A 12,112-nucleotide genomic window follows, 5' to 3' on the forward strand; every position below is an offset into this window, starting at 1 on the left:
CACACTGACGTAGTCCCCGACACCGTGACTTTGGACAGTCAGAACCCTGAGCTTTCCCTCTGCTGTAAAATGGGAATGATAGCATCTGTCAGTCCTGGCTTCCGGCGATGCTGTGGAGACCAAAAGAAGTGATTTTGTGCCCGCGCTTGGAAAACGTAAACCACAATATGAAAGTACCATTCTTAGAACGTTACAATTTCAGAGTAGACCTTGCTCTGTGTTCTGGGGAATTCGGCAGCGGAGAACTCTACAGGTGAGGTGGGGTGACACTGAGCCATGTTTTCTCGTTTCTTCCCCATCTCACTGTTGGCCTTGTGGTTTGTCAAGGCATTTGCGGAGGTATGTCAGATGCTCTTGGGATGGGGCCCCTCCTGACGGGTGTTTATCATCCCCATTTTACTGCGCTTAGAGTAACGGACATCCTACTGCACACAGTGCGGGGGGGGTGTACATCAGGGAGTCTTCCCTTCCGTGGCCGTACTTTTGGCCACGTGGAATCTCTGAATTGCGGATAAAAACTGTGGGAGCTAACACTGAGCACGGAAAGTGGGACTGAGAGCGATTGACCACTGAGCTGTCAGCACCTGGAAAAGTGCAGAAATCTTGGCATTTCACATTCTTTGTACGATTCCATAGAGCCATCTGTCAGCCTCATCTGTAGGTCTGGTTGACGAATATTTTTAGTACCGTGGTCAGTCATTTATTTACGTTCATGTTCAACTTTCAGGATAAATACTTAAGGATTTTTTGAAGGCTTTTCTCATGCTAAGTTTTGAGGACAAAAGAAGTCTGTGCCCTCAGAACTTAGTGTATTGGGAAGACCCCGTGATGTCACAGCAGAGCAGACCCCGTGATGTCACGCTCCCCTGGCCATAGGCTTGCTCGTTCCCTCCTCCATGAGGCTCTAGCATAGCAACCTGTCAGGTCACGTCCAGCACTTGTCCATGCTCTTGAAAACAGACACAGCACAATCACATCAGGTACACAGCTCCCTCTTCCCTCCGTTGACAGATGAAATCTGAAGGCCAAGGGCAGTTAGTTTCCTTGGGCCACAGCAGTAATCTGACATTGGTAAATTGTGGCTTTTTACATGTTAATTCTTTGCTTCTGGTGGCTAGCCTTGCGAATGTAGCTAGACCATTGTAGGGTCTGTAGTGATGTTGAGATCTCTGGCTGGCAAAATTAATTGGCCTGTTTTGTAATTTCTGGGTTTCTTCACTAGGAAATGAAAATTTGTTCGGCAATTATAAACCTTTTTCATCTGATCCCAGCTGCACCTCAGACTCTCGTCAAGCCTTTGTTAGAGGTGGTGATGAAAACAGAACGGGCTATGTTGATTGAGGTAATGGTCAAATTGGGGTTAATTCTGACTCTTCCACCATCTGTTGGCTTGTGACGTTTTCACTTCGTCATATCTTAGATGGGGTACTCTAACAGCACAAAGATGTTCCGTGCTAGCATTCGCTTGTGACTGTTGCACGCTCCGGTTACGAGGAGGGACAAATGCATTCTCCTGCCATGGTAGGTCGGTGGACCTAAGAAGCTTCAGGCCCTGAGAGGATGCTATTTCACCCACATGTTTTCTAGGCCGGCAGTCCGTTCAGAGAGCCTCTCATCAAGTTCTTGACTCGGCACCCCTCACAGACGGTGGAGCTGTTCATGATGGAAGCCACACTGAACGATCCCCAGTGGAGCAGAATGTTTATGGTAGGCACACGGGGAGCTGGGGTCCAGTGTCCCTGCACATTCCTGTTGGCCGGTGTGCTCTGCAGTCCGAAACTCATACTTCGTTGTTCAGTGCTCTGCTTTCCTTTTTCTGTAACATATCCAAGTGTTAGAAACCTCATTGTCGCGTACGTGGAAAGTGTGGGCCAAGGAACCCCTGTCTGTAGGATTTGGGTGGTGTTAACAAATGAATGAACTGCTAAGATTATGGAGTCCACAGTCACGAAGTATCATTACCGCTAAGGAGCTTTTTGTTAAAAGGGTGGTTATAGCAGCTTTTTAGCCTGCCTAGACAGATTGGGAAAGAACCGTACCGCTCATTCATCTAAACCCTTTGTGAGCCCTGACTGGCTTAAAATAGCTTGTTTGTTCTGTTTTCAGAGTTTTTTAAAACACAAAGATGCCAGACCTCTGCGAGATGTGCTGGCCGCTAACCCCAACAGGTTCATCACCCTGCTGCTGCCCGGTGGCCCCCAGACCGCCGTGCGCCCTGGCTCACCCAGCACCAGCACCCTGCGCCTGGACCTCCAGTTTCAGGCCATCAAGGTAGCGTCTTCTCACCAGACACCTGAAATCTTCAAAGTTCAGGTGGGATGCTTGGAGAACCCTGCCAGTTCCCTAATTGTCGCTTCTTTGACAGATCATAAGTATTATAGTTAAAAACGATGACTCCTGGCTGGCCAATCAGCATTCTCTGGTGAGCCAGTTGAGGCGTGTGTGGGTTAGCGAGACCTTTCAAGAGAGACACCGGAAGGAGAATATGGCTGCCACCAATTGGAAGGAGCCCAAGCTGCTGGCCTACTGTCTGCTGAATTACTGCAAGTGGGTGCATCCGTTGTGCTTTCTGTCCAGTGACTTGTTCCCTCCCCCCAGTAAGCTACACCGGAGCCCCTCTGGGAATTTGTGCTTAGCCGTGGTCCACTGGCCACATGCACCCACGTCGTCGCGAAAGCAGCCATAACATAGCCTGTTCTCTCATTTGACCCTGCAGAAGGAATTATGGAGACATAGAATTGCTCTTCCAGCTGCTCCGGGCCTTTACCGGTCGTTTTCTCTGCAACATGACGTTCCTGAAAGAGTACATGGAGGAAGAGATTCCCAAAAACTACAGCATCGCTCAAAAGCGTGCCCTGTTTTTCCGTTTTGTGGACTTCAGCGACCCCAACTTTGGAGATGAACTGAAAGCCAAGGTGAGTCTCACGGTTAGGCTGTGGTTTTGCCGTGGGCGTTGGGGCTAATTTTCTAGGGAACCAGGGGCACTGTTTGTGTTCTGCTGTGTCTCCGCGGACACTTAACTAGAGTCTGGACTGTTGGCGAGGAAGATGCTGCCGTTGAAAAACTTACGGCGGGTCCAGAGTGAGCCAGTGTTGCAAAGTAGGTTGTCGGAGTCCTTGTTTTTAGTAAATGCCTCGTTTGACACGAGAGTAGACAGACTCAAGTCGCTTTTCCTCCTGTTTTGACCCACCTTTCTTGCTGACTGCTTGAGTCAAAGTCAGGTGATGGGTCACACCCTTGACTGAGATCTCGCTTCACGGGTTCAGTGTCCAAGCAAACCCTGGGGGCCCTACCCACCTTGTTGAAGAAATAAAGAGCACGGAGCACAGCATTGTTTTCCTCCTCCTTCATGTTTACGTTTTCTTGTAGGTTCTGCAGCATATCTTGAATCCTGCTTTCTTATACAGCTTTGAGAAGGGAGACGGGGAGCAGCTCCTAGGACCTCCCAACCCAGAAGGCGATAACCCAGAGAGCATCACCAGTGTGTTTATAACCAAGGTGGTGTCACTATCAGTGCTTTGGCATGAAAAGCAACGTAGTAGATGAGAGAGAACGTGTGAGTGTGTGTGCATGTGTGTTTTGTATGATGGGTTCGCTGAAATAAGCTTATTTCCCTAAGGTTCTAATCTTCCACAGTTGCATTGGTTTACAGAATTGCGTTGGTCGTATTAGAATGCAGTGCATTTTTTTGAGGACACTTCAGAATGAACTGACTTTCCATACAAATAGATTCCAGTGAGAAACGGAACATATGTCAGTGAACAGTTAGATGTTGGAGTTGTTTTGTAAAAATCCCTCTCGCTGGTTAGAGTCTTGACACATGGTTTTTGTCTTCACTTTTGCAAAAGAATCTACTAAAAGTCAGTGGAAACAGACCAGATCTAGTTGCCACCATGACCCTTAATGTCAAGTTAACGAGACCAATGTGACAGCAGGGATGTCTGAGGTTACCTTAGGTGTTAGGTCTCTGTATGTTTACAGTAGCGTTTCCGGTTTGTGCTAGAGAGGTTTTCTGAGTGACGTGTTTGAGAAATGGCTGCTCGGCATTCCTCTTGGTGCCTCGGCTGTCCTGTGCTGGCTTGGCCTTTGAACTTTGCCTGCAGGTGCTGTGTTCACCTGCAGGCTGGTAGAGCGTTCCGTATACACGTGGTTTGTTGGAGTGCAGTGACCAACGGGCATTCCTCTGCAGGGTGTTGTCTGAACGTTCGCCCTTTAGGAGAACCCAGTTTTCTCACTCGTTCTATCACTGTTCCGTCCTGGGGCCCAAGTGGAGGGGACTGTTCCCATTGGCAGTTTACTGGTTCCTGAAGACGGGCGTCCTTCCTGCAGTTTTCACCCCACCTCCGCTCTCTCTAGGAATGAGAGCTGAGCCCAAGGAATTGTTTTGGGTCCCCGTATTGACACTTGCCTCATGCCGGGCAACTGGGGGAGATGGTCCCTCAGATGCGGCCCCTTCTCTTGTGCTGCCTTCTCTAGACTGTCTTTTGGGTCAGATGCTGCTGACTCAGCACAAGTGAGGAGTTGGGATTTCGAGGTCAGGTGAGGGTTAGTGGCACCGGGCAGGTGGGGGTCCCGGGAGAGGCTGCCGGCAAGCAGCAGGTCCAGGGGAGAGGGGACTCGGGGAGCCAGAGGAACCCCAGTAAAAACACAGTTGTGGTGGAAGACTTCAGCCTTTCAGAACTTTCTGGGAGAAAACGTAGTTAGGCCTGGAATGGAGAGTCAGCGCACTTGATTCAGTAGAGACCTGCGGGGTATTCCTCGGGGTGGACATGTTTTCTCATATTCATAAAACAGAAATGTGTCCGATACTTGATGACAGAAAACTGTAACAATTTCTTTAGAGATTTGTTTTCCAGGTAGCATTTTCTTACTATAATACTGCAAAATAAGGACTAGACAGACACTTAACAGCTGACTAGGCAAAAAATCTCAACTACTTGGAAATTAAGAAACTCTGTCCTTGGGGCACCTGGGTGGCTCAGCCAGTTAAGTGTCTGACTCTTGATTTAGGCTCAGGTCGTGATCTCATGGTTCATGGGATCGAGCTCTGCGTCCCTGCTTGGGATTCTCTCTCTCCCTCTCTCTCTGCCCCTGCCCCGCTCTCATGTGCTTGCTCACTCTCAAAATAAAGAAACATTAAAAAAAAAAAAAAAGAAAGAAAGAAACAGGGGCACCTGGGTGGCTCAGTTGGTTAAGTGTTCAACTTTGGCTCAGGTCATGATCTCATGGTTCGTGATTTCGAGCCCCGCATTGGGCTCTGTGCTGACAGCTCAGAGCCTGGACCCTGCTTTGGATTCTGTGTCTCCCTCTCTCTCTGCCCACCCCAGATCATGCTCTGTCTTCTCTCTCAAAAATAAATAATTTTTTTTAAAAACTAAAAAAAAAAAAAAACAAATCTCGTCCTAAAGAAGAGGCCCTCCTTTTCCCCTGAAGGTCCTTCACCCACTGTGTTCAGACTTGTAAGCCCGCCCTTCGTCAGTGAAATTCGTTCCGGGAGTCTCTGATCCGCACACATGACGGGAAAGTTGGCATGACCTCATTGGTTCTCTTGTTGTAAAGCTTGATGTTGTATATGCCGCGCGCGCGCGTGTGTGTGTGTTTAGGAGCGCGCGCGTGCGTGTGTGTTTGAAGGTGTAAACCTGTCGTGTGGCCCTTGGTTGGTGACACGGCTCAGGACTGGACCCGAGCTCCGTTCTGCTGGTCTCGCCCGCAGGTGCTGGACCCGGAGAAGCAGGCGGACATGCTGGACTCGCTGAGGATCTATCTCCTGCAGTACGCCACGCTGCTGGTGGAGCACGCCCCGCACCACATCCACGACAACAACAAGAACCGCAACAGCAAGCTGCGCCGCCTCATGACCTTCGCGTGGCCCTGCCTGCTGTCCAAGGCCTGCGTGGACCCGGCCTGCAAATACAGCGGACACTTGCTTCTGGCGCACATCATTGCCAAGTTTGCCATACACAAGAAGATCGTCCTTCAGGTACCGCGGGGCGCCCTCCCATCCCCCCTCCACCGCGCCCCCCCCTCCCCCCCCCCCCGCCGCCCCAGGCGTCGGGCAGATTTGCACACACGCTTCCCCCCACCCCCCCTCCGCAGTGGTAGCCTCCTTTGCTGTTGTCCTTCCCGGCACCGTTTAAAAATAGCTGGTTTCTGCTGTGTTACAAACACCGTGAACCCTCCCGTGACCGCTCACTGTGTCCCCCGCTCCGCAGTTACTGTTGTGCTCCGTCGTCCCTCTGCGGCCTTGCTGCTGAAACAGCAAAGCGTCTCCTTTGCCCATCTCCTGCTCCTCTGCACGTTGTAGCCTGGCTTCCGATCTGCTGGTCCATTGAAACCATTCTGCAAGGGCCCGGCCCGTTCCTTAGCTAAAGACACTAGGCACTCTAGAGCCCTCATCCCGTACTGATCCTCTGCCAACGATGAGCACCCTTCTCCGAGTCCCCGGAGGGGTTAGGCCTTGACGCCAGGCCGCCCTGGGTTTGAGTTTCTGTTTTGCAGTCGCAAGTTTGTGACCCTGAGTTTAGTGTTGTCTCTGTAAGAATTAAATGCGGTAGTACACTTTAGTGCTCAGTTTGTCCCATTAACGTTGCCTAAGCGATCGTCCTTGTCCTCTTCTGTGTGGTCACTCCTGATTGTTTTCCTCTGACCACTTCGTCTTGTGACCTCTGAGGTGTTACACCCCAGACCACAAAGCCAGCGGCCCCTCCGTCATCACCTCCCACAGGCACGTCTCTGGGGTGCTGCTCTCCCAGCCAGAGACGCAGGGACCATCCGCGATGCCCTCTAGTTCCCGGTCGGGGCGTGGGCGAGTCCTGTTGATCTCCAGCACCTGCCCTGCCCCCTCCATCTTCCGTACCCATCGGGTGGTCTTCGTGTCATGACCTTACTTAACGTCAGGACGTCACCTCTCGCGCTTTTCTAAGACTGCCGCCGAGGGCAGTCCCTTTTACTCGTGTCACGCTGCGGTGAAAGAAATGATCCCTGTACATCAGCTAACTTCCCATGAGTTACGCGAGACCGAGTCCCTGTGAGGAGCCAGGTCTTCCTCTGCATGCTCCACCCTGGCCCAGCACGGGCACGAAGTGGGAGCTCGGTAGGAGGAGGAACAACGCATTCATCTCAAAACTTAAGGAAGGAGAAAGCAGCTTTGTTGTTTCCTGAGAAGACAGCCCTAAGGAATTTTGCGAAAACTGTTTTTGCAAAAACACCCGGTCTCGGTTCAAAGTGATTGTTCTCATCTCCTTTCTCCGAGCCTTCGTTCTCACCGTGCGTAAGAACCTCTTCCCTGTGTTAGGTCTTTCACAGTCTCCTCAAGGCTCATGCGATGGAGGCTCGAGCCATCGTGAGACAGGCGATGGCCATCTTGACTCCGGCGGTGCCGGCCAGGATGGAGGACGGGCACCAGATGCTGACGCACTGGACGAGGAAGATCATTGTGGAGGAGGGCCACACGGTCCCGCAGCTCGTTCACATCCTGCATTTGATCGTGCAGCACTTTAAGGTGTGTAGAGAGCACCACGGGGGGTGGGGACCACACGCTGAGAGCGCCGTAGGACCATAGGGGGTGCGTCCTGCGCGTTCAGGCATTTGCTTTCACCTCTTGCTTATCTCTGATTGTTTGCGGTAATAATGTGGTTAGTCGTCTTTTAATAAAGGTATTCCTGGTCCATTGGGGGGTGGGGGTGTATGCGTGTGTGTGTGCCCACTTGCGCACGTGTGCTGGAGTCACGAGGCAGTGGTCCCGGTGTGACACAGACCCCGTACCCCTAGGTCTACTACCCTGTGCGGCATCACTTGGTGCAGCACATGGTCAGCGCCATGCAGAGGTTGGGCTTCACGCCCAGCGTCACCATCGAGCAGAGGCGGCTGGCCGTGGACCTGTCTGAAGTCGTCATCAAGTGGGAATTGCAGAGGATCAAGGACCAGCAGGTACGGCTGCCAGACTTGTCCTGTCGTCCCAGACTGAATTCCTTCTGCTTCTCCCTAGAAATCAGTTTGTAAAGTCACACCTGTGTGTTTTTTAAGCCGGATTCAGACATGGACTCAAATTCAAGTGGCGAAGGAGTCAACTCTGTTTCATCTTCCATTAAAAGAGGCCTGTCGGTGGATTCCGCCCAGGAAGTGAAACGCTTTAGGACGGCCACTGGAGCCATCAGTGCGGTAAGATCGAGTGCTTTCTGCTATGGGTTCTGCGCTTCTTTCATTCATTCCGCAAATTCCGAATGTGGGCGAAGTGCCCAGCACCGTGCCTGAGACACAGCCGGGAAAGGCTGCACTCACAGGTAGAACCCCAGTGACCTAGGACTTACTCGCCGTGTTTCTCATGTCACCAGATACGGTTGTTTTTGTTTTTTTGTTTTTTATGTGTGTATTTAATATCTTAGAGTTCCAATGAGAATGGCTAATTCCTTGCAGGGAGGCATCGAGAGAAACGCTTTGGGGTAAGAAAATTGATCGAGAATGTGCACCCATTTGTGTTCATTTTTTTCAAAGTGAACAGATGTGTCCTGTTTTGTTTGGAGAACACAAGAGAGCCAGGGAGGGGGTTGCTCGCTCTCCTCAGCCTTCGTTGAGGTGATGGCTCTGTCACTCTGTGCCTGAGGTTGAACCGTCCCTCCCCTCTACTGGTCTCTACTTGTGCTCAGGTCGGACACCTCGGGCCACGGATTTTGTCCATTTACGTGTCAGGTCCTGCTGACCCGGCCGCGGACCCTTCTTGGCGTGCGCCCAGCCACCTCCCCTGCTCACTGCAGTGCCTCCCAGCTCCTCTGTCCTCTCCTGCTGCCTCTTGTCAGAATCTAAGGGAAGCTGAGTAAAGGGAGCCTGGGGCCTCTGTACTGTTACATCATTTAAAAATGAAACTTGAAGATGGGGCACCTGGGTGGCTCAGTTGGTTAAGCATCCGACTTCGGCTCAGGTCAGGATCTCATGGCTCGTTTGTGAGTTCTAAGCCCCGCATTGGACTCTTTGCTGTGAACACAGAGCCCTCTTCGGATTCTCGGTCGCCCTTTCTGCCCCTCCCCCACTCATACTCTCTCTCAAAAATAAACATTTAAAAAAAGAAAAAGCTTGAAGAAGCAGTAGGTCAGGTTGTCTTTCCCCGGCCAAGCCCTCTCTGGGGCTGAGGCCTTCAAGGCCTGTGTGACTCAGCCCTGCTGATGGCCTTCGTGCCTCCCCCGCCATTCCCTCCCCCCCCCCCCCCCACTGTTCTTGCTCACGATGCTCCAGCCACACAGGCCTTTCCTCCACTTCCGGAGTGCCCCAGGGTCTTTGTTCACTTGGGACTCATCCACTGGCTCCTTTTCCTGTGCCTGGAGCGGCTTTGTCTGTGCTCTTCTCCTGGCTGCTGCTCCGTATGAAGAGCCGCCTTGGTGTCCTCGCGACCTTGTCGGTTGTGTCTGCAGAGACGTGCCTGCCGCCGGTCTCCCCGCTGCCCAGAGCCGCCGCCCCCAGGAGGACTGTGTACCTCGAGCTGGCTGCACAAGGCCGCGCTCTCTCAGACGGACGCGTTGTTGAGAATGCTCTGCCTGCCTTTTCTAGGTGTTCGGAAGGAGCCAGTCGCTGCCTGGAGCCGACTCCCTTCTTGCCAAACCCATTGATAAGCAGCACACAGACACAGTGGTGAACTTCCTCATCCGCGTGGCTTGTCAGGTGCGGCTTTTGAAAGGCTTCTGTTACAGATTCTTCAGAGACTGCTTAATAGATTCTAGAATGTTATCTCCGACAGTGTAGTCAGGAACAATGTAGACAAACCAAGGTCTGAGGCCAGCTCTCTTGTACCACATTCCACTGATTTCATAACAGGCTAACGTTTCTGAAACCTGCCTGTTTTATAAGTGATGGGATTTTTAAAAACATTTTTTCTTTCTGCGATGGTAAAATATTGGTATATCTCATGATTAAGGTCATCTTGGTGTTGACACAACATGGCACTCGGCCAGTGACCTTGGGCAGATTATTTAACTTCCAAGTACATCTCGTAAAGGTGCTGGGATGATCCGACCTCCATAAATTGTGGACGTTTAGTAATTTAAGTGCTTTTAAAACTTGTATTTCTTTATCATTTACGTCAATATGTATTTTCATGTATTTCTTAGGAATCTATTTCTGAAACAACTTGAAAAAAAAACATTGTAAATGAAATTTTCTTAGGTAGTTCTTTTAGAATTTGGGAGTCTTAAGTTTGTATGATTACTAAACAGAATAGTAGATCTTGCAAAACCATTGAGGGCTTCAAAGTACTGAAAAGAATCTGCTGAATAATTCAGCTAGTACCTTCTCGGTGCTGCAGTGTGCCAGGCCCAGCCTGTGAGGTCCGTGGGAGGAGCTTGGGTACGCTCTTGGGGAGCTGCCTGACGCTAATCCGTCACTCCCACAAATGAGTGCAAATCCCCACCGACCCCACAGCAAGAGAGTGGGGGGGGGGGGGGCTGTCGGCAAGAGTCCCTGAAGTGGAGAAGGCTGAGTTGAGTCAGGTGGGAAAGTAGGTGGCAGTGAAGTGGAAGCCGGGTGCCAGGGCGAGAGGCAGTGTCACAGTGAGACGTGGCCTTGAATTTAAGTGGATTTCCAGGTTAACGACAATACCAACACTGCGGGGTCTCCTGGGGAGGTGCTGTCTCGCCGGTGTGTGACTCTCCTGAAGACTGCCTTGCGCCCAGACATGTGGTCCAAGTCTGAGCTCAAACTGCAGTGGTTTGACAAGCTCCTGATGAGTGTGGTAAGTGGTTGTGTCTGTCACTGCCACCCGATCTTGGGGCTGGGCCACCAAACCCCAAACCCTCCGTTCTCTTGGCCAATCGTGGCTGCTAAGGAGGGGGAGGGAATTTCACTCCCTGAAAAAGATCTTAAAACTTGAGCTCATGTCCCCAGCCCCAGGCAGCGAAGAGCTTTGAAAACATGATAGTTTTCTTGCATCTTGAAGCGTCTGTTCTTAAAGTGACCTCTCGACTGGCTTGGCATAAACAATTTTAGTTGGTTTATGAAACAGTCTCTAAAATAAAACTTTAAAACAGACATATAATTTGTTATCGAGCACCACAAAATAAGGTGATAAAAAAATTAGCCCTGGGATGCCTGGGTGGCTCAGTCAATTAAATGTCTGACTTTGGCTCAGATGATGATCTTACGGTTCACGGGTTTGAGGCCCGCGTCAGTCTCTGTGCTGACAGCACAGAGCCTGTGTGGGATTCTCTCTTTGTCCCTTCCCCACTTGGGCACGTGCTCACTCGCTCGCTCTCTCAAAATAAATAAACTAAAGGGGGGGTAAGGGTTAAAAAAATTAGCCTCTAATGCTGCTGATTATTTGGTGGGTCTTTGGTCTGTTTCTGTAAAAAACCATGATCCTGTAATTTCTGGGCAGCTGCAGACCGATTTTAAGCATTTGTTATTTTGCATTGCAAAGGGTTTTTTTTTTAAAGGTTGCACAGATTACCTGCACCATGAAAACAGTGGGATCATAGGCTGCCTGTCTGCAGTATATGCTTTGATTCTAGCTTGACATATAGCTTCGGGATTTTCTGTATATTTCCTTTCTCTTTTTCTTTCTTTCTTTTTTTTTTTTTTTTTTAAGTTTATGTGTTTATTTTGAGAGACACAGGCAGAGAGAGAGACTCCCAAGCAGGCTCTATACTGTCAATACAGAGTCTGATGTGGGGCTCGATCCCAGGAGCCGAGAGATCATGACCTGAGCCCAAATCAGGAGTCAGACACCCAACCGACTGAGCCACCCAGGCGCCCCATCCTCTTTTTCTTTTTGAAAGGTCAAACTACTTCCCTATCCAATGCAGTCGCATTGAGTTAAGCTCAGCCATTAGTGAACGACCTCTGCCACGTCACAGGCTAACATTTCCGTCATACAGCGTGCCCAGCTCGTGGTGACTTTCCACTCTTTTCCCATAGTAAGTGTGAGAAGATTTTATCTCACAACCCAGTGTGTCCACACAGTACATAGACAAGGCATCTATGTGTGAAAAACAATGAGACAAAAGTTTCAAGAAGCAATACTCGGTTTTCTAATACTGTTTTTTTTATGACATCATCTTTTATTTTTTTTTTTTTCAATGTTTTTTTTTTATTTTTTTATTTTTGGGACAGAGAGAGACAGAGCATGAAC

The 12,112-nt window shown here is 50.3% G+C and overlaps 1 protein-coding gene across 11 annotated transcripts in view; it reads left to right on the top strand.

The window, feature by feature from the left end:
• The window catches only part of TRRAP (transformation/transcription domain associated protein), a 112,450-nt gene that overhangs the window by 53,421 nt on the left and 46,917 nt on the right, over positions 1-12,112 (top strand). For all 11 annotated transcript variants that reach the window (XM_047089075.1, XM_047089073.1, XM_047089081.1 and 8 more), the window contains exons 32-43: positions 1,223-1,342; positions 1,588-1,707; positions 2,107-2,271; positions 2,366-2,547; positions 2,717-2,915; positions 3,370-3,498; positions 5,714-5,980; positions 7,295-7,501; positions 7,771-7,929; positions 8,026-8,160; positions 9,541-9,651; positions 10,571-10,717. In XM_047089075.1, the coding sequence (XP_046945031.1) occupies positions 1,223-1,342; positions 1,588-1,707; positions 2,107-2,271; positions 2,366-2,547; positions 2,717-2,915; positions 3,370-3,498; positions 5,714-5,980; positions 7,295-7,501; positions 7,771-7,929; positions 8,026-8,160; positions 9,541-9,651; positions 10,571-10,717 (1,941 nt within the window). The remainder of the gene's footprint in view (positions 1-1,222; positions 1,343-1,587; positions 1,708-2,106; positions 2,272-2,365; positions 2,548-2,716; positions 2,916-3,369; positions 3,499-5,713; positions 5,981-7,294; positions 7,502-7,770; positions 7,930-8,025; positions 8,161-9,540; positions 9,652-10,570; positions 10,718-12,112) is intronic.

The sequence above is a fragment of the Lynx rufus genome, unplaced genomic scaffold (genome assembly GCF_022079265.1).
Source record: "Lynx rufus isolate CCGP_SWC_20201006 ecotype Redwood Valley unplaced genomic scaffold, mLynRuf1.p SCAF_27, whole genome shotgun sequence".
Taxonomy (NCBI): Eukaryota; Metazoa; Chordata; class Mammalia; order Carnivora; family Felidae; genus Lynx; species Lynx rufus.